Below are 21252 nucleotides of genomic sequence, written 5' to 3'. Positions count from 1 at the left end.
TTCTACCTTTCCCATCGGAACAGGCATACTGCTGTGAGAAATGCTGTACAAACATATATTGAGAAATTATTTGCATGGCTTATGATCTTCCAAGAAAATATAGAACAAAGGCTGAGACAACATAAAAGTTCTGTACAGGGAGTTCTTCCTTGTAGTCTTTACAACAGCTTGGGCCCCATTATTGTTATTGGACCCCATTTGGAGCTAGTTCTTTTGGTCACTTTTATAATTGCATATTAATCTTACTTTTGGAAAAAACTACAACTTCAAGTGTAAGGTTTTAATTTTTGTTTTGGCATGAAAAATATTAAAAAGAGTAACTTATGAGTTTGGAGTCTTAGCACATCACTTTGCAGATCATGGTGATTGAGGTTACTATCTTTAGTCTGTCTTTGAGTTCATTTAGGTTGTTCTCTATAGATGCATATCAGCAGTTCTGCCTTTTTGCTTTTCCATGTAATTTTTCTTTCCTTCATTTCCTTCAGAATTCTTCTCAATGGGCAACATTATTTTTTCTGTCCTGTTTCCTAACATGATTTGATTTCTTATCTTTTGAAGTTGCACATTTTCAGGCTGTTGTGTGTCCCCGAGTTAGTGTTGTTCCTGATGTGTACATAGAAAAATGGATGATTGTGTTTGCCACCAGGCTGACTTTTATCTGAAGTTCTCAAAGGCATGTGGTGACTCTTGGTGCTGTCCTCAGTGTAAGAAAGAAGTGTGGTGTGCAGAGAAAGGTCATAGGAATTTCTAATATGCACCTCCCACAAAAAATCTTATTTCTGTAAAGAAAAAATGGAGGTCTGATTGTGAAGGTGATCCTCTCATCCTAGGATTAACAGGTAACATTAATGAAGGCCTTGGGAAGGGGCAGAAGATGGTCCAAGTACAATGAAGGCACGATGTGAGGCTGGGTTCTAGGTGGAGTCATGCTTTGCAGACTGTGTGATACCAGTGAGAACATTGCTCCAGTTTTTCGCTGTTAGAGGAGAAGTTCCCCACTTCATAGGGGACTTCCTGGATTGTAACTACCACAGTAGCTTAGTATGTATGACACATAATGTGTCCCATGTAGGTAAAAAATGCAGTTTATGTGGGAGTATCTCAGTCTTGTGCATGGATAACTTGATGACTCTTCTGAACTTTTATCATCAAATTTGAAATACTACTTGCTGGCTTTCTCTGAAATGCCTTTATGCATCTTACCTCAGTGATACCTTGCTTTGCCTACAGAAAATACAAGGTAGAATGAAAGTAGCATGTGGCATCCTAGAGCTGCAGTAATGTTGTAATTTCACTTATTACATCTCTTACCTTTAGAAGATGGAAATACCCCATAGGTAATGGTAGATATATGAACCAGGAACTGCAAGTATTTGTTTCAATATGGTGTTCTAGAAGGCCATGAGGAGCACTTTCTTGTGTCTGCATAATCTCATTCTGTGTCTTTCCTACTGTGAGGAATGATTGAGGAACATTGGAAAGGAATATATGGGGGTGTTTTTAGCCACACTCTGATCTTGTGTTTCATAATCTTTTCACTACCAATTCGTATCCTTCCTTTGTTCCCTCTTAAAGCAAAATCAGCCTATAAATATACTTGAAAATGGCATTTTGCATGAAAGACACACAATTTCTAAAATTAATATTGAGAGTTAAAATGGAAATGGTTAATAATTTTCATTTCAATTTAAAAATTATTTTCTTCTAACTTGCTTAAAATGGACTTATTTTTTTCAGAGACGTGGAGCAATTTCCTATGACAGCTCAGATCAGACTGCGTTGTACATTCGTATGCTAGGTAAGCATACCATTTTCTATATTGCAACTTCCAACATTTATGATTGATTTAAATAATAACTTTTTTACATCTCTGTTGAATTGATAAACTTAGCATTCTCTGTCTCCTGGATAATATTTTGGTTAGAATCTCTACAAGAGTTTGGGTTCTTATATGTTGACTTGGTTTTTTTTTGGTTGTTTGCCTTTTTTAGTTTCTTTTTTCCTGAGTTGAACATTGTGTAGGATGTTTTACTCCTATATTGAAGAAAAAAGGAAAGGTCTTATAATTAACCCAATGTGTTTGGTAGAAGTAAAGTTTTCTAAGTGACTCATGATTGATCTTTCTGTCATGGAATTTACCACCTCTGCCTTGTATCTTTCTAGTTAAAACTATAGCTTAGAGAACACTTATTGGAGAGTCATCACACATTCTTAAAAACTTCAGTACTGAGGCTATGAAATGTGCCAGGTGTTCTTGGAATAATGATGTGATTTTAAACAATATTTTTTTGTTAATCCTAAATGTGACTGGAGAAAGGAAAGGGTGTTTGTCAGGGCTGAGTAGTTCAGTCAACTTACTGAGGAGTGCTTCCAGAGTAGCAGGGAGATAAAGGGTAAAGCCCAGTTCAAACAAAAGAATGGTATTGGGAGGGGAAAGCATCCAGAGACCCTCTGTGGTAGTGAGTGCACAGGAGTTGAGGTCATTTGTTGAGAGGAGAAAGATGGAAGGCTGTTGCAGATCTGGCTGCCAGATTCAGTATTTCCCACACCTCTTCTGGAGGCTGCTGGTGGTGCAGATGGCATGGGGACTGTGTATGTGCTCTGAGTCTGTTCCACTGCTGTGTGATGCCACTTAATTTAGCCACCTTGAGCTATGAATCTGTGTTGAAATGGACTAGGAATGCTTGCTTGATGTCTCACACAGCTCAATGAACACCAGCAGCTACTCATTACAAATTCTTAACCATCTCCAACTAAATCAGCCAGAACATGTCTTTTTATGCCCTGAGTCTTTTCAGTTTAGTTGTATATTGCACATGTTCAAGTCCCCAGAAATTCATAACTGCATTGTCTCTGAATTTAAACTTGTAAGCTATAGGCATGTGTGTATAAGAATTTATAGTCCTAACCTACATATGTAGGAATATATGGTCATATATACATATAAATTCTATTTTGACTTAGCAGCTTCACTTTTTTTTTCCAGTTGTTTTGATTTTTTACATTTGTGTAGTTGTTAATACTGTAGCACTGACTGTCTAATGAAGGGGTTTTGATCAGAGAATTTAATTACTTTGGGGATTTGTTTAGATGAGAACAGAAGATACTGGGTTCTAAATGTTTATTGAAAAAGCTGCTGGGTTGTTGTTGTAAATAGGTTTATTTTGTTTTCAGAACTTAAAATGAAGTAGTTAGGCCCATCATTTCTGCAGAAGGATTTGTGATAATGCTCAAGTAAATCTAGAGAGAAGCAAAACATGGCTTCCTCTAGTTTTTGATACATACATGTGACTGGAGAGAAAAATTTAATTTGTCTTGGAAAACTTCCACTATTCTCATAGGTAGAACTGGAAAATATTCAGAACATGATGTTAAGTAAATTAATTTTTCAATTGTACTCTCATTGAAATTAATTATTACATAATGAGATTGATGTTTGTTATGAATAGTGTAATTCTTGCTGGCATAATTCATTCATGCTGTTCTGCTATTCAGAAGCAGTAAATCTTTTAAAGGATTGACTTCCAACTTAGGTGGGGGAGGAGGGTACCAACAAGCAAACAAAAAATTGCTCATGGCATGTTTGAATCATTGTGTGGTAAATTTGTGTTATTTTCTCACTTAATAGATATCACTTGGTTTATGCAAATGTTATCTGTACTATACTGTACAAGTTAGCAACTATTTACATATTTTTTTGTACTTGTAAATCGTCTGTAAAAAAGACCAGCCTGAAAGCTGAACAGTTGGACTCATCAGTATGTAGAAACATTCATATTAGAGTAGATTCAAGGGTTAATATATTCTATTACAATTTTTTGCAAGAAATGTTAAGCGTTGCTTTTCCTACAGTATTATTAGATTTTTGTTTTTGTTCTGTTTATCTTAGTGCATTTGAGCAAAATAATCTATAAGGAATCATCAGCTGTAACTTAATGGGAAGTTAGGCACAGTCATGAGCAGATTTGCCTTTTACTTGGTTGCTTTTATTCCATACTAATGGAATAAATGTATCTAGTAATAAAATGTACCTTGATAAGGTGTTTATCTTAGCAGAGCGGAAATGTAAGGCTAAAAGTATCTACAATAGCTCTCTCTGCCTTTGTTTAGTTGTGCTGGCCATGAAGTTGCTTCATTCAATGTTTTCAGGCTGTTCCAATGGTAATCCAATGGAAATTCATTTACACCAAGTAATTAGGAATTCCTGTGCTATGGCAGTGTGTCCAGGTTCAATTTAAAAGATCCTGTTTAGGAGTATGCAAAATAAAAAGCTCACTCCTAACTGCCTCCATCAGTGTGTCGATATAAACAGGCAGCGTTGACTGTAATGACTCATCTGTCATACCCCGTTCCCAAAATACACACTAAGCCACTCCCGTGTGCCTTATTTACTATTTTAAAATATAGATACAGATGCAGCATTGTAGAATTTTTCTTTTAAGACCTTGGAAAGGCTAAAACATCTGCATCACCGCAACCACCTTTCTCAGCAACTATGGGGAATTCTCAAAATATCTTGTAAGTGCTTTTGTGTAATCTTGATAGTTTTCTGATTTTTCTATTGCTTTTCTGGTTTCCTTTTCTTGTTGCTTTATATTGACTGAAGGTTTTTCTACTGTGCATGGGGTAGAAAGTGTGGGACACTGACTGCTTGTATTGGTGAGCATGCACCTCTCAGCTACAATTGGAGCATTTATCTTCCTTTAGAGGTCTTGATCACTTCAAATAGGAAACATTGGAGAAAAACTACTGTGTACTGTGCACGCTTTTCTCTGGTAGTTTGTTTTTGTTTTCTGTTTGCTTTAATTCTGTCACATTCAGCTGACCTGTCATCTGTTTCTCCAACAAATTTAATAGGAATTTTAATCTGTGAAGTTATTAATTCTGTCTGAAAATCCTGCTCTTCAAAACCTCTTGGCTTTGACTTGAATCCTTTACCTTGAGGTGGCTGTTGTAATTTCTGCTCCCAGCTGTGCTTCATGGTCTCTGAGGTTTCTGCCTCTGCTCTGGATGGCCTCAGCTCCCCAAGCAGCTGCTGCATTGTTGCTGTGCCACACTGCAGTGTTAGGGCAGCACCGAGTGTGTGCTGGGTAACCCTGACGCCCAGGGATGTCAGCTGTGGCATTTCAGCTGCCTCGTAAGTATCAGAGCTGTCCTTGTGGTGTGAGCAGGAATCTGAGACAGGGGCAGGAATTAAACAATCTATTTCAAGGTAAGTTTTGTTACAGCCCTGATTACTTTTCAGTTTTCAGTTGTAGCTGCAAACCTCCCTCTTACATTCCTTCTTCCATGATTGATTTAGTCTTCAATTAAGTTTTTGCCAGTATGATCTTTGTCTTAAAAATGCAAGTGATCCTGATCATGCAGGACTATTCTGGAAAAAAGTGTAGCTAAATACTCAGCCATCAGATATTGTATCATTTTTGTGCTCAGAATAAAGGTTGGAAAGGAAAGCTTCACATTTTTAAAATCTTTCTCTTGATTCTTTGGAATCTGCAAAACTCACAAAGAGGGAAAAAAATTGTTCCTGGAAGTCCAGTATCATTAAGATACTGGACTTGAATGTGTTCCATAGAGGTAACACAGGAATCTTTCCAGTGTGGCTTAAAGTGGCTGAAGAAGAGATACTTGAGATAAAAACTGTCAGTCAGCTTGCTGCCCTCCCCCAAGGAAATTTACCTATAAGCAAACTGTGGGATCTGATGGCTTAAAAAGATTGTGTAAGCATTTCAATATGTTTGTAAGGGTCTAAATAAAGAAATGTTATGAATAAGTTCTTTTGTTTTAGGATTGAATTTTAATTGTCTTTTGGCTACTGTAATAATGGTTGGCTCTGAGGTTGGACTTCTGTTGCTGTTTGAAGGAATTATGTAACAGTGTCCTTTTGATTGATAAAAGTAATCTCAAATCTGAGATATCTTCTGCTTTTTTGTGAAGTTCTCTGTGACGATAAACATGCCTCCTAAAATTAAATTCTGCATAACTTCACAGGCACAGGATTGCAAAACACTTGTGCAGGATTTCCCAAGCAAATTGATGTGAACATGTTATGTTGTGTGAAGGTACAATGAATTGGGTGCATTTGGGATCCATTAATCTTCTGCAGGTTACATTAACCAAAGAGTGAATGCATAATGACAATCCAGTATTTCTGGATGTTTTGGAACTAACTATACATATGCACTAGAGATTAGTTTCACTGTGCCAATAGCACATTATTTCATAATGTGCAGCCAGTTATCCCTTTTTCTACTTCTGTTTATTTAGAAACTTAAGATGGATGTATGGTATCATCAAATTCCACTTGTATCAATATTTTTCAAGTACATTTATTTTCTGAAATCTTGAAAAATGCAGCAGTTCTGTACCATGATAATGGAGGCATTTCTTTTGCTTTTGTTTTGCACAAGGGAATTTTCTGCTTTGTTTGCTGTAATGAATTCCAGTCTTGTAGAAGGGGTATATTTTTCCAGAATAAATCCAGTTGTATACTTAAAAAAATAATCAATTGTTGAGATATTGTTCTTCTTTTTTTTTAATCGCTTCTTCTACCATGATTAGGGAGAGAGAATTTTGTTCAATAACTATATAATAAAAATATTTACCTTCCCTGCTGGGAATTCCTCATTTTATATGTATGCAAGTAAATACAATTATTTTAGCTTTTTCTTATTACAGCTGCCTTTTTCTTAGTTTGCCATGTGCATTTTTAGTATACAATCCCTTCTTTGGCTAAATATTCCTGTAAATAAACATTCACATCATTCCTGTTTAAACTAATGTAGTCAGTTGCACTTCTTCATTTTACTTGCAGACAGTTTTTCTTGCTTTCCTCCCTAAAGTTCTCAACATTGCAGGCATTTCAAGGGTACCAAGGATACTATTATTGGTGCTGTTAGTCTATGCTGTTAGTCAAGGGTAGTAAATGAAAAAGAACAAAGCAGAGAGAAACTTTATGGACATCATTTATCAGATGAACCTGCTCATTTTGTTATTTGCAGAATTCCATGTTGGTCTTCAGGTATTTTTTCATAAAATTTTCCTATTTTTGACACTTAAAACAAATTGTTTGCCACAACCTTAGTCATACACTGTCTGAAACTATTTGCTGATTGGTACTGTGGTTTGTAAATTTTAAAAGTAAAAAACTGCATTTTAAATTAAAAATAAATCACAAAAGCTGTATCACCTTTTTTGTAAAAAATTAGCTTCACTAAAAAACCTCTTTTATTTTCTTTTAATTTAGCTGGTGAACTCATTCACACAGCTGTAGCTATGCCTGATTGCCCAGATAAATATGAGTGAAAGGTAATGAAAGTTGAAATTTTCCTCCGTGCACACTTTTATTTTCATATACAGCTACTAATGCATTTGCCCCCTCTCTTCCAAAGTTTCCTGTCTTTTTCATTTTTGTTAATTTATTTTGTAAATAAAATTCACCAGTTGCTTGTGCCTAACAGAAGAGTTCTACAATTTGCTGCCTCTGTATTGCCTGGAAGGAAACAAGTCTCTTGCACTCTGCTCAAATGAATGCTTGAAGCCTTTATTAGTAATATATTGTAAGTGGTCTGAAAATTAATTCTTGGAGATAGTAATTGGGTTGCTTTCCCTTGCAGCTCAGTTATGACTTTCAGTTAAAATAAAAAAGGATTAATAACTGAAGGGCACATGTATTTACTATATTTTTACTGATGTGTAAACTTTAGGGGAGCCCTGGGCCTGCTTACCCCATTTGTGGTCCTTCCAGCATGCCTCACAAGATAACATTCATTCTAGATGTGTCAGTGTTTATAGATATGTATCTCTAGAAGGATACCTGTTAGGTATTTAAAAGCACATTTACTGAAGTGTAAGTCAGTACCTTGAGCTATTTTCTCATAAGCTGACTGCTTCAGCGTTACACATTGCAGGTTAGAAAAGAAAAAATGGAAAAAAAATGCTCTCAAGATGCCTATGACTTGATGAAAAATAAATAGCTGTATTTTTATTTAGTTCTTATAAACTCAATCATAGTGCTTTTTGTTAATTACTTATTTTGGTTTCATGTGGGAAGTCATGTGTTTGAAGTGAGGCAAATACGACACTTGATAGATTCTCATAATTAGAAACCACAACATTTGCACATCTTAAATTTATCTTTGTTAAAGTTTGAGGAGGGAAACAGTATTGCATTTGATTCTCGAAGATTTCTCCAAATTTGTAATTACAAAAAGATTTCAAGTGAAAGTTTTTAATGCAGGTGAACTGCTGATATTAATACATGCAACTATCTCACGAAAGAATACTGATCAGCTTTCAGTTGGTAAAGTGCATAAGTAGAAATCAAGTAGCATGCTAAAAGATTGAGGTTGAAGCTAATTACAGTGCAAAATAGTTTGATCAAATTTTAATACTGAGTTTTGGTATTTTAATAGGCTCTTGTGTAATATTCAAACAGCTGAGCGCAAGTAAGTAAATGCTAGTGGGAAAATATTTTATAATATAAAACCATATTGTAACTAGCTTCTTTGCTAAAAGCTACCATTTCTAGAAGTTGAATCTTTTTTGTATTCTACAAAATGTTATTGTTGTATGTGTGTTACTGAGGAGCAAATCAACTTTAAATGTTCTTGTTTTCTGTCATATTAAGGTGCATTTTTACCATACTGGTGTAGCAAGCTCTTCCTAATTTCATCTGAATGCTTATCACATGCTTCTGGCAACGTATGCTTAGGCAGGAGAGATTTTGGCAAGAAAGCATGTGATTGCATGTTTAACAAGTCTTCAAACTTTGTTTTGAATTTCACCTTAAAAACAAACAGCATTGAAGTAGGCCTATTGTTTGAATTACTCTCCTTCATTAAGAACATGAATCTTTACCCCTCCAGGCTATGTTCATTTGCATTTTATCTCTGCCACTCTTCCACACTTTTATTTCACTCTTGACCCTGTTTCTAGGAGATGTGCGAGTAAGAAGTCGGGCAGGATTTGAAACAGAGAGAAGAGGTTCTCATCCATACATTGATTTCCGTATTTTTCACTGTAAGTATTTAAAAGCAGATAAATGACAAATAAACAAAGGCTTCCATAAATTTTAACAACTGAGCCTCTAAAGTAAAGTTAGCAGCTCTTATAGCAAGACGATTTTTTTATATTTCTTAGGAAAATCTTTCATTCTAGCTCATTACCAAAAATAGAAGAGGAATATCTTCACTACTAAATAGTTTTTTAAAAAAAATTATAATTTTAAACTCACTGAATTTAGACCTGAATCCATATGGAAATGAAGATGTATCTTCTAAACAGCTACTGATGTGTGTGCTGTGTGCTTACTTGGCAGACACAATCTGTTGAGGAGAATACTTTTCTGTTTTTATAAAGCACTAGAAAGGCCCTGTCCAGGATGACGCTTGAACAGGATTACGGTAATATCAATATTCTTGACCTCATCATAATGAATGAACATTTACATCTACTCAGGTGTGTAGCTAGGCCTTAAATTTTTGGACAGAGACAGATCTTAAATAAAAATTAAAGTTTTAGGACAAAGTGGCTGCCTAAATTTTTTTGATTATGTGTTTGAGGAATCTTTTATTTTTTCAGAAGTGTTACAAGAAGAATATTTTTGTAGAGAAAAAAAGTTAAATTATTCATCCATATTATTACAACTAAATTTGTCAGTAGTTGTTGTAATATAAAGTTTTGACACCATCAAACCAATATGCAGCAAAAGTGCAGGGGATCTGAGTCTTAATTAAATTATGCCAATAATTAAGATACTAAGTGTCATAAAGGATCTATACCAGCATTGGATCAGCACAATTCCAAGTATTCTGAATGCAATGGAGAGATTTAGTAAAGTAGATTTCATGGTAGTAAGTGTGGTTGTTGTAATTACTTTATGAATAAAAATGAGTGGCAGAAACTGGTCTTATACTCTGATCTTAACTGAAGTTATAATTTTTAAAAGTAGATAATTTCTAAAACTCTTAAACTCTTAGTTTTGTTCAAAAGTTTCATAAAAATAGGTGAGAAAACAAAGTTTGAAGAGTGTGCTATGTAGATTTTTTTCAATACAGAGGATAAGAGTTTCATCTCAAATCCTGATTGAGTATAATAAATTCTCTGCAGAAATAGCATGCAATTTATGAAGTATGTAATTGTCTTTTTGTGTGTGTATATATATATATATATATATGGCATTTCATGCTGATATAGGAAATGCTAACAAGTATTAAAATAACTGCCCGTTAAAAGGCAGTCATATGATGTTATTGCTGTTGTCAGATTAACTGTTTTTTATGGTCCTCATCACACTGTTTCTTTCCATCCTCATGATTGCGCATCAGGCAGATCATGACTAGTCAGTAAAAGAACTTTCACACCCTTTCTCCTTGCCCCTACTTGTTGAGACACAGCCACCAGCTTTTAGCAACATCACCTGTGGTGTTTAATGACAGCAAAAAATATTGCTAGGAGGGCCAAAAAATTCTTTGGCTTTAACTCCCCATGCAGGTCAGTTTGTCTGTTAGTTTTCAGAGTTGTCATATTATAGTCAGACTTTTTTGCACTTCAGGACTGTAGTTTGTTGAAAAGGTGCTCTGACTTCCGGGCTCCTGCCACATTGTGGAGTTTCTTTCAAAGTCAAGAATTCCGCACAATCTCTCACCATATTAGTAGGTTATCTAATAATTTACATAAATGTAGGATTCTTTTTTATCCATAAAATGTCTTTTTTCCCCCTCTCTGCATTGCTAATTTATTTCTGATCAGAGTTTCCTTAATTGTTTTAAGTCAAAGAGATTTAGTAATGCACTGTGAGACTGCCATTAGAGAGAAGTTGCAGGAATCAGACTTGACCTAATTTTTAGGATATTCTCCCTGTCTGTTCCCCTGCCCTCTCCTGGTTACTTCAGGAGAAGTTGATTCTGCCACACAGAGGTAAATGACTGAAAAATACCCATTAGAGCGATAACTTGTGAGAGGAGTCAGCCAGCTCTTCTTTCCTTGGGGCAAATACTGAACTGGAAAGGGTCTCTTTAGCGGAAGCAGACTAAACCATCTGAATGTTGCCTTTTTTGTTTTTCTCCACCACAGCTGATACTGAACATCAGTAATGCATGGACATGCTTCCTCCATTGTGTTTGTGTAGTTTCACTGTAACTTCCTTGTACTATCCACTAGCTATATTCTGTGGTTCTAAATTGTTTGCAATGGTCATTGCTTATGTGTTTTGCAGAGGATTTATATAGTTGCTGTCAGTCACAGTGCTGACTGTGACTGACAGCATTAGTGCTGTTCTGTGTTTTGCTTAGCTAACTTTGGTTGTTCAGCATTGTTTTCTTTCTCTGTCAATGATGTTTTGAGAAGAGTTTGAATATCTTTCAGGTGGGGTAGCTAATAATATGTTGACCAGTCTCTTCTCTAATATTTATTGATAGGCTCTTAACCCAGTATTTTACTGATAGGTTGGAAGAGTAGTGAATTTTAAATGCATTGCTTTGCTTCATAACACTACTTGAACTCACAGCTTCAACCAGTGTTGCCGAAGTAAAGTTTGTCAGCGCTTATTTCTGAAGATCACTTCTATATCTTCTTAGGCATTATAAGCTCAGCATCTCTATGTTCATCCCAAAATTCTGTAACTGATACATGAATATTCAAGTTTCTAACCTGTCTAGAAGTATTCTCAACAGTAACTTTTAGAAAGTTTGATTTTAGGAAGATGGTTGGAAAAATATTGTTGTTGTTAGGACAGTGGAATGGGAGTAATATCTGAGCTTTATTAAATGCAGGATTTCACTGATGATTAAGCTAACTTTGTTCGATGGTAGTTTTCCTAATATATTATCTGTTATTCCAGCAGTCTCCTTTTTATAGGTAATTGTAGGAACTACCAAGAAGAATAGCTTAATGCATTTTTGTTTTAACAACACTGCTTCCTGGTGAATGGGCAAAGTGAGGATTATATTCTTCTTGTTGGTTAGCAGCTAGTTAATGTTATCAGTTATCAGTTTTTCTGTTACTGTGTTCTGTTGGTTATGCCTGTGTGGGACCATGGGCATAACATCAAGATGGCATCTTAAATCCACCATTTCTGGAAAGGAGAGAGCAGCCAACTTTATTCCTCTGAATTTCTTCCTCAGCTTTCTTCCTCTGAATTCACTGTTGCACAGTAAAATGCATACACTGTAATGTTTTATTGTAGTGACTGTAGAACATTGGATCTACTTTTCACTCCATGAGAAACAAGAAGGGAGTGATGCAGTTTGCTGTGAGAACGCAGCATGTACTGTTTGGTTTTCAGGGAAGCTATTGAAGAAGTGATTGCAGTGGTTGTAATCACTCTTACTGTCTTCTGGTTTATCAATAGGCTACAGTTTACATGAATACTTCAAAATGTTCTTTACATTGCTTCAGACATCATATCCAGTAACTCAGTCTTCAGTGTTGTCGGAATATGTTGATAAAAGTTAATGTGAAACAAAATCTTTGATAGAAGAATTGGTGACAAGATAAAAATATTCCTTTTTTTCAGAAACAGTAAACCAGCAATAAAGTTGTAGACTTTGTTTTCTTGCTATTGAGAAGTTGTCAGTAGTGTCTATTTTTTAATGTATGTATGTATGTATACACACTACCCGTAAGAAATTTTGATTGTTGTAGGTGTTCCTAGCATGCACAAAGAAAGTCATATATAATGTGCCCTAATCATTCTCTGTTTCTCCTGAAAAATAACCCCAAACAGTGAGTGTGCACAGTGATTTGTACGTTATGTTATAGTGAGGAAGTGAAGCCAAAATGAATGAAGATCAAATGAATAATTAAGATAACAAAAAAATATTGAGAAATGTCATATGCAGATACAGCTGAAATTAATGCTTTTAAGCTTCCTTTTAGGAAAGGGTTGTTGGATATAGTCTGGAGGAACCAAATAGAAAAATGAATATTTTGGTTTTGCAGAGAAGAAACCTGGTTTTCTTATTGTTTTCTTGTAGTGCTTGGCCTAGAATAAGTAATATCTTGTCAAAAAGGTTTTTAGAATTCTCTTGTGCCAGTCTCATCTGAGCATGCTTCTATGGGGGGATGATGATGTTGTCACTACATGGGGCTCTGTTTTGTGTTTTATAGATGACCAAATCTGTCACATCTGTGAGTTAAAATATCTTAGAAAGAAGAAGGGATTTTGAATTAGTCAGTATGTGTTTGGTAACATTCAGGAATGCTCAATTTTGAAGAAAATAGTCACTTGCATACAGAATAATGGTGCTGTATAAGACTTCATTGAGACTTAGATGATTCTCCTTAGCTGTGTATGGAGCCTTTTAATGGGGAAATGGAAAGAAAGGAAGAGATATTTTATAGATGGTGTATAAATCTAATTCTCTTCCTTGAGAGTGCAAATACATGATGAAATTCCAGAGTTTACCTTTTTTTATACAACTTTCAGACTGTTTATTTGGAAATTACCATTTGTGGATTGTATTATAAGCTGTTCTGAGGTCTGGCAAAAATGTCAGCATGTGCTGTTTCAAGGATTTTTTTAACTTTCTAGTTCTTAGCTCATAAACCATTTGAAAATGTTTACCTTGAACAGTGAGTTTAGACTTCCCTTGGCTGAGATTCCAGAATTCAAAGAAGAGATGAGTGCAAATCCAAATTGATTGCCTGAAACAATTTGAAAAATCTTTGTGTAGCAGCAGCTAATGATGCTTTTGGTGATACCATCTAAAGATTGAGATAAAGTAAGCAGAGTCCAGATTAATTTCAATGCCCTTTTTTGTTTCAGAAAATAGAGGAATTACCTATTTGGTTATGTTTAACAGGAATTATCTCTCTTGTTCAGCAGTCCTCTGTGAAGAAGGGTGAGTTTCACAATGAGTAAAGTAATGCAGGAAGATTCTTGTGATCACAGCTTGAAGTATTTGTTTCCCTTTGAAAATACCATCACTGAGGAGTAAAAAGCTTGCACTTGAGAGATTACTTCAAAAGCTGCCTTTCTGTGAATGATGCAATACTGAATTTGTCTTATAATTATTCACAATCCAGATTATTCCAGTAAATTGTGTTCCATAATATGAGAGAAATTTTGACTTTGATTTAGGTTGGAGAATGCAGTTACACAAGGGGAAATCAGAAAATGCTCCAGATACAGTTGTATTGGCCAAATGAAAAGAGTGAGCTTGAGGTGAACTTGGTTAAGGAAGATGTGGAGATAAAAAGTTTTAATTGAGAATATAGAGCAGGTTTGTTTTTTTCCTTTGTTATTCTACATGTTTCTTCTTTCCAAGCTACTGTGGAACAGTCTGTGTGCTCTGGAGTTTTGCACAGGTACAGGCCACTCTGTATTTCATTGCTGGCTTAAGTTTGACCATAGAAGAAGACAGTGATATATTCTGGTTTTTCCCCCATTTCTTTTGAACCTCTCCAGTATATTCTTCCTCCTAATACCTTATTTAGAAAGGCTTTTTTTTTGTATGCTGGACAGTTTGGTAGAAAATACCTGAAAATTCTTTTGTTTTCATCTGCGCTCCCAGTTTGACTTTCTGTACTGACCACCATAAAGTAAAGTAAAGGCTGGTAAAGGAAATTAATTTTCTGTTAACCATGATGGGTTGTTTTTCGATTCTTCTTTTTTTTCTGGTGATGAAAAATAGACAAAAAAAGATGAGTTGAGAGTTCTGTCATTCATTTACTGTAGAACTGAAGATTTCTAGGACACCGAAGAGAGGTGGGTTTTTCTGGGAAGACAGCAAGAAAATGATTTGGCAATGATCTGAAATATATTATCCTTTTGGGAAAAGAGTTTGGAACCATTCTATGTTGAGTTCTTCAGGAGGATCAGTATCTTGATTAACATGGCATAACCCATTTTGTAAAAGGCTGTGTTTGTATATATTTTGTATATTTGTGTTCTGATGATATTCCTCCAAATAATTAGCTTCAGTGAGGTTTCTTAGTTTACAGTATGCTGTTGTGAATTGCAGATTTGCCATGCCCAATGAATGGATTAGGGTTAAAAAATCCCTAAAAACCAACTTCAGGATTGCTGGGCTTATGAAAACTGGTAAACTGGTATGGAAAGACTGCCTTGTATGTAGTTTCCTATCCTGAGATTATTGCCAAGTGTTACTCATTTGAGCACAGAAATGGCAGTGTTTAATCCACTTAATTTTGTATCTTTCCTGAGGTGTTTACAGAAATTCTAACATGCGCCAAAATTCAAAAGAGGTAAATTATTAAAGTCCTGTAAATACCTTTTCGTGATGTTTTTTTTGCACTTGTACTACTGTGCAATGACTTATAGTGCCATTGGAGATTTGGCATTTATTTCATACTGAAGTAGTCTAGTCCCTTCACTTTGAGCAAATTCTCTCAAATTAGTTCTGCTTGGAGCAGAGGATGGGACTAAAGGACATTCAGAAGTCTCTTCTGTCCCTTCCCACCTAAATTATTCTATGGTTCTGTGCTTTGCTAAGGCAATGAGATCCTTTTGCTCTGTAAGATCCTTCAGGAAAAGTTATTTTAGGTGGTGGTGATGCTTAGCACTTCCCCTCCATCAGGTAGCATCTGATGAAAACCACTAGAGCTTTTAAGACAGTTGTGGTAATGCTAGACTTTCTTGAAACCTAATTCTTTTTTCTCATTCCATTCAGAAGACACTTGCAAAGCCATGTTTATTTCATTAATCCTTAACCCACAGCATATTTTCCAGCAGTCATTATTATTTGGAAAATAATGGAAAATATTTGGAAAATAGAAAAATATTTATGAATGTGTATGTAGTTACATATTGTACGTTAAAACCAAAACAGTACAGCTTAATATTTTTTTAAGCAGAAGTGTAGTGTCTTAAAATGATGCTAGTCTTCTAAGTGGTTCTGAGAAAGACAGGAACTATAGTGAGATAATTTAGACCCCAATAATCTAAATTAGTCTTTTTATGTAACTTGAAAATCCTTACTAAAATTATATCTTCCCAAATGAAGTAATAGTTTTATATAATACTTGAATACTGAATGTTGTAAAAATATTTTAAAATTCAAACCATGAGTGGTAAAATAGCAACTCTTAATTTAAAAAAACCCACAAACATTCATGGATCTAATATAGTGCATTTCTTAATAGTTTGATGGGAATATATGTGAAATTAGAATGCTTATGGGTCCCTCTAGTGGTGTGAAATGCTAGATCATACTTTATTCATAAATTGAAAATTATTTGTATCATGGAAAGATGGATCTTTAGAAAGGTGCATCCTTAGATGGTTTTAATTGGCATGTAATATGGAATATTTCTTTCCAACAGATATTGACAGGTAGTGGAAAATTTCAGAGGATGTGTCAGGTTTAAGGATAGTATCTCCTATGTCAAACTGTTAAATGTGCAGTTGGGTTAATACGGAAAATTAATGGGAGATCACTTCAGTTAAAAGAAGATAATTCCTTCATATTTTGGGGGGAAAAGCCTCATCTGGTGGGCCAGTGCTCACCTCAACTTTCAGTTTTTACATCCAAACATAGGAAGGATCAAATAATCAAATACTTTTTTTCCCCTTTATTTCCTTAATTTTTTTTTTTGGCATGATACTCATGATCCTCAGTTAAGCTCTTTCTGTTGGTGTGTAGCAAAACTCAGTGCTTTTTATAATGGATAGTTTTCTATCTGCCTTTTTGGCTGTAGCAAGGAAGAAATGGAGGTAAAGTTCTTGAAGCTGGATAGCCTTGTTTTAACCAGATTGCTGTCAGAGGGTGTAAGTCTGTCTTTGCATTATAAGAAAATTGAAGTATATTGCTAGGATTTAAGGTTCCATTAATAATTAAACTGAATAATAATTGTTATTCTTCCTTTTGTGGACTGTCCTTAATATACAATATATATTTTTAAGACTAAATCTGTCAGTATATTGTGATCTTTTAAGTGATTGTCACTTGTCTTTACTTTGGTTTTTTATATTGGCATGAGAAAAATAAATATTTAATACCCCTGTGAAATGTGCTAAAACATTTTATTTTAGGGTTTCATGAAGTTAAAAGATTGGGAGTGGGAAGAGATTAAAATTAGCGTCTCAGAATACAGATGAAATCTGTTGGATGAAGGCGACTTGTGTTATTTTATTGCTATATATGCATCACACTAGCAAAATAACTGATATTAATAACCAGAATTACTTCTTTTTCTTTATTTTAGAGAAAGGAATTTTTTATTATACCAGCATCTCACTTAAGATGCTTAGAAACAAGAATATAACCATTTTAATCAAACAAACGAAACGCCCCAATACCTGTGATTGATGCTTTGGATAACAACTGCAATTTACAAAGGAATGGCAAGAGGAAGTCCTAGGACAGCTGGTGTTGAGCAGGCACTAAGGCCTACAGTTCACCTTCTGGTTCCTTGCATCAAAAGCACTTCCCAATGCTGTAGTGTCCTTTTTAACATGTCCATCATCCCAGCTTTGCTTTCATTCTCTTTCAGTTCCAAAGGCAGTAAATGTCAAATTTATTTTATTGTTCTAATTTGTCCTTAAACTGTCCGTGTGAGCAAATAGTCAATATTGGATATTAGAAGGGCATTTAGCACACTGAAGGCTCCAAATGGAAGAAAAGATATTTGGGCTGGGAGATGTTTTTGCAGCATGCTTCACTGTCTTCTTTCCATGATCTGTACATTAGTGAGCCTTGGTTTGGTAGTGTCTCTGAAATTAGCATCTCTTTTCATGACTCGTGATAGAAGCGGGGAGGTTGTCATTCTCATATTAATCATGCATCTAAAGAGAATGAATGTGCCAGGAGAGAAATGCCAAGTTTCCATTGCACAACTGTATCATTCATTTCACCAGTCTTTTCCATTAACTGGCCTTAGCTGATCTGCCAAAACCACAAAGCACTTGGTTTTTGTATCCTTAATAATAATTTATCTGTGAGGGAAAGGAAAAAAGCAGGCACAGTAGCTATCAGTGTTCCTGCAGCTGGAGAACGTATCTTCCTCTCACCCCGTTGCTTGAAAGCCAGCTATTTCCTTTTTCAGCCTCCCTTTTAAATTAATAACCTATCGAACCTCTGCATCTGACTTGTTTATTGTGAATTGTCCTGGGGTAAGTGTTTAATGTTAAAGAGAGAAATCTAGTTTTTGGTTTAGTGTAGTCCCACAAATCAGGTGCTCTGGAGCTGCAGAGGGATGGCAAAGCTCAAAATCTCTTCTCTCATTTGGAAGTTACTCTGATCATTTCAGATCTAAAGGATAAAGACATTTATTTAGTTAAGGTGTTATTACCTACCTTGGTCTATCCATGTGCAATAACTAGTAGCTCAAAGGAAAGCTCAAAGCCATGGGGAGGAACAGCCCCAGCACAAGCAGGGGCAGCCCTCATGTGACTTGGCAAAAAAGGAACTGGGTCTCCTGGTGGGCACCAAGTTAAATATGAGCCAGCCATATCCCCTTGCTGCAGAGAAAGCAAGTGGTATCCAGGCTGCAATAGGAGGAATGTTGCCTGCAGTTGAGGGGAGTGATCCCTCTCCTATGTGCAGCACTGAGAGGCCTCACCTGGAGTCCCAGTCTGGGCTTCCCAGGAAAAGAGAGACATGGACATACCAGAGAGAGTCCAGCAAAGGGTGAGGAAGATTAAAGGGCTGAGAAAGCTGGAACTGTTCAGCCTACAGAAGGCTCAAGGGCAAACTTCTCAATGTATGCAAATACCTGAAGGGAAAGTGCAAAGGAGACAGAGCCAGGCTCTTTTCAGTGGTGCCCAGTGTGAGGACCAGAGGCAATAGGCACAAACTGATGCACATCAGGAAACACTTTTTCACTGTGAGGGTGGGTGACCAAGTGTTGACACAACCAGAGAGGTTGTGGAGTCTGCATCCTTGGAAATACACAAAAGCCTCTGGGAGATGGTTCTGGTCTAGGTGACTCGACTTGAGCAGAGGAGTTTGACCAGATGAACCTCATCTGGTGCTTTCCTACCTCACCAATGCTGTGATTCTGTAATAAGCAGCACTACTGCTAGGAAAGCTGGAATAATGTAGGCTTTGCTTTTTTTCTTTAATGAGAGGTAGAAAACCTATGATTAATGTGTAGTAGTAGTGGTTTATGAGGCTAGGCCAATTTGGTGATAATTTAGAGAGTTTAAACATATTTGTAAGATGAATAAGTGTCAATAGCTTATTGCGAAGAGAATGACGGTTCAGCTTCACAGAAAACCAACTAACTCGTTTGCCTCTCTACCTCTATCATCATCAGAAACAGTCCTGAAGCAAGAAGATGTGCAACCCCTCCTAAATGACTTTGAATACAAGTACAAGTGGAACACAGGCCTGTACTGCCAAATTATTGCACTTCTGTGTTCTGTTGTGTATTTTGCTGCCAGAAGCTGCTCTTTTCCTTGTAGTACCTACAGTGTACTATTCCCTCCAAGATTAACGGGTGGTACCTGTGTTGAGAAACTCAATTTGTAGCATGACAACAAAAACAAGTTTGTAGAAGACCACTTGAGAACAAGAAAATTATCTATGCTTCCAGAAAAGTGCTCATTTTTCCTGCTTCAAATATTTTGTTTTATTGTGATTTAGTGAAGTTTATGGCTTTTGTATGTGAATTTGTGGATATTTTAGATCATTTTATAACCTAAATATAGCCATTTTGTATTTTTTTATTTTCAACCCAATAATTTCTGTTGTGAAATTGGGCTCTGAAGGAATTGGATCAAGAGTGAGGGAGAGACCCTTCTTACCTGTAGCATACACTGCATTAGCAGCAGCAGCTGTATTGCTCCCTGCTTCTCTATTATGCAGGCTGGTAGTGCTTAGACTGTAACTTCATGGTCACAAATGTGCTTAGAAATATTGGTGGAGTAATGTAGCATGACAGAATCTATTTATTTTCCTGCTGTACACATGAATGTTGCTTTATAAGCAACCTTTATCATATGTAGTACATCTGTTTACTTAATAAAAAGCCACCTGGGATATATTATAGGTACCAGTGTCTTCAGAGGAAGAGCCCTGGCCTTGAGAATGATAGCTTGAAAAAGGATACTTCATGTGGAGATGTCTGTGTTAGCCCTGAACTTCAGTGTCCTGATGAAGTGTTTCAGGCATGTCTGAAAGAACATTCAGTTGTGTCAGTTGAATTTCTGTAAACACAGACCATTGGTAGGGAATGGTGCTGTGTTTGATTAGATATTCTATGATCATGCCACTGTCAGCTCTATTTAAAGGTGTTTTATTAGTGTATTTTGGGAATTAATATATTAATGTAATTGCTATGAGCTGGCATAGAACAGTAAGCAAATTGGAACTTCTTCAGGGAGAAGAATTAAAATGGATAAAGATTTATGTTATGCAGAATTAAGCTGCTGTCACTGGAATCACTGAGAACTTTTAGTTCAGATTGTCAATAAGGCCACACCTTCCTGTGTACGTTTTAGACTGACTTTAAGAATAAAAGTTGTAACTCCTTACTTCACCAACTTCTAATATGTCTCATTTTTGGAAGGACAAGAGGTCTGTGCTACAGACTTGTGATAATGGTTTTTTTATTATCTGCATTTTTAAAAAATAGCATGTTGGCATTGACTTCCTTACTTAATACCTCTTTAAAACTTTACTATTTAACATGAGTCATTTCAGGCAGGTTGAGTGAATATCAAGATAAGATTATTGGCTTCCTGTTGGTTATATAAAACTGCTGTTGGGGGGCACTGTTGAAAAGAAAGTCAAGGCTGAGTTTGGCTTAATGTAATTCAAAATGAGATTATCTGGCTTGCTACAAAGGAACTGTAGCTCTGTGTAGTTTGATGCTGGGGTTTTTTAAACACTTCAGGTATATCAAATGGAACTGGACATAAACTAGTATTGGTCATTTGTGTAATTCAGTTAACCTAATAAAAGTAAAGGAAGATATTTGGATTAATCTTTGGAAAGAGGCTGAAATAATTTTCTGTTGTGTTTTCACCGTACTGGGAAACAGAATTAGATATGCTGTGAACATAAATGTCATAATTGTTTGGCAGAAGAGTGTAGTTATTTGCAAAAGCACCAAAATTACTTGAGTGTGTTTAAAACTTCAGCATAGTAGAGTTAAGAGATTTTCTGAGCTCTAAACTGTGTAAAAGTAATTTGTACTTGCTTAAAGCCTACTTGTATCTCCTGTATCAACACTCAGTTTCTGATACTTTCTTGCTGGTGTATATGTCATCTTAGGTGCTTTGTTAGGGACGTGCATTGGATGTGTATCCATGACACCAATTTTCCAAAAAGAATTTGTTTGCAG

General features: G+C 35.8%; 1 protein-coding gene across 7 annotated transcripts in view; it reads left to right on the top strand.

Annotated features, from left to right (window-relative positions):
* PDE7A (phosphodiesterase 7A) overlaps positions 1–21252 on the top strand; it is a 78265-nt gene that overhangs the window by 38323 nt on the left and 18690 nt on the right. For 3 of the 7 annotated variants that reach the window (XM_074551654.1, XM_074551643.1, XM_074551624.1), the window contains exons 2-4: positions 1738–1798; positions 8415–8447; positions 8938–9021. In XM_074551654.1, coding sequence (XP_074407755.1) covers positions 1738–1798; positions 8415–8447; positions 8938–9021 — 178 coding nt within the window. The remainder of the gene's footprint in view (positions 1–1737; positions 1799–8414; positions 8448–8937; positions 9022–21252) is intronic. The other 4 variants (XM_074551665.1, XM_074551634.1, XM_074551673.1 and 1 more) reach the window with 2 other exon arrangements.

Source organism: Zonotrichia albicollis, chromosome 1 (genome assembly GCF_047830755.1).
Source record: "Zonotrichia albicollis isolate bZonAlb1 chromosome 1, bZonAlb1.hap1, whole genome shotgun sequence".
Classification (NCBI taxonomy): Eukaryota; Metazoa; Chordata; class Aves; order Passeriformes; family Passerellidae; genus Zonotrichia; species Zonotrichia albicollis.
This window is presented reverse-complemented; position numbering and strand designations above follow the sequence as displayed.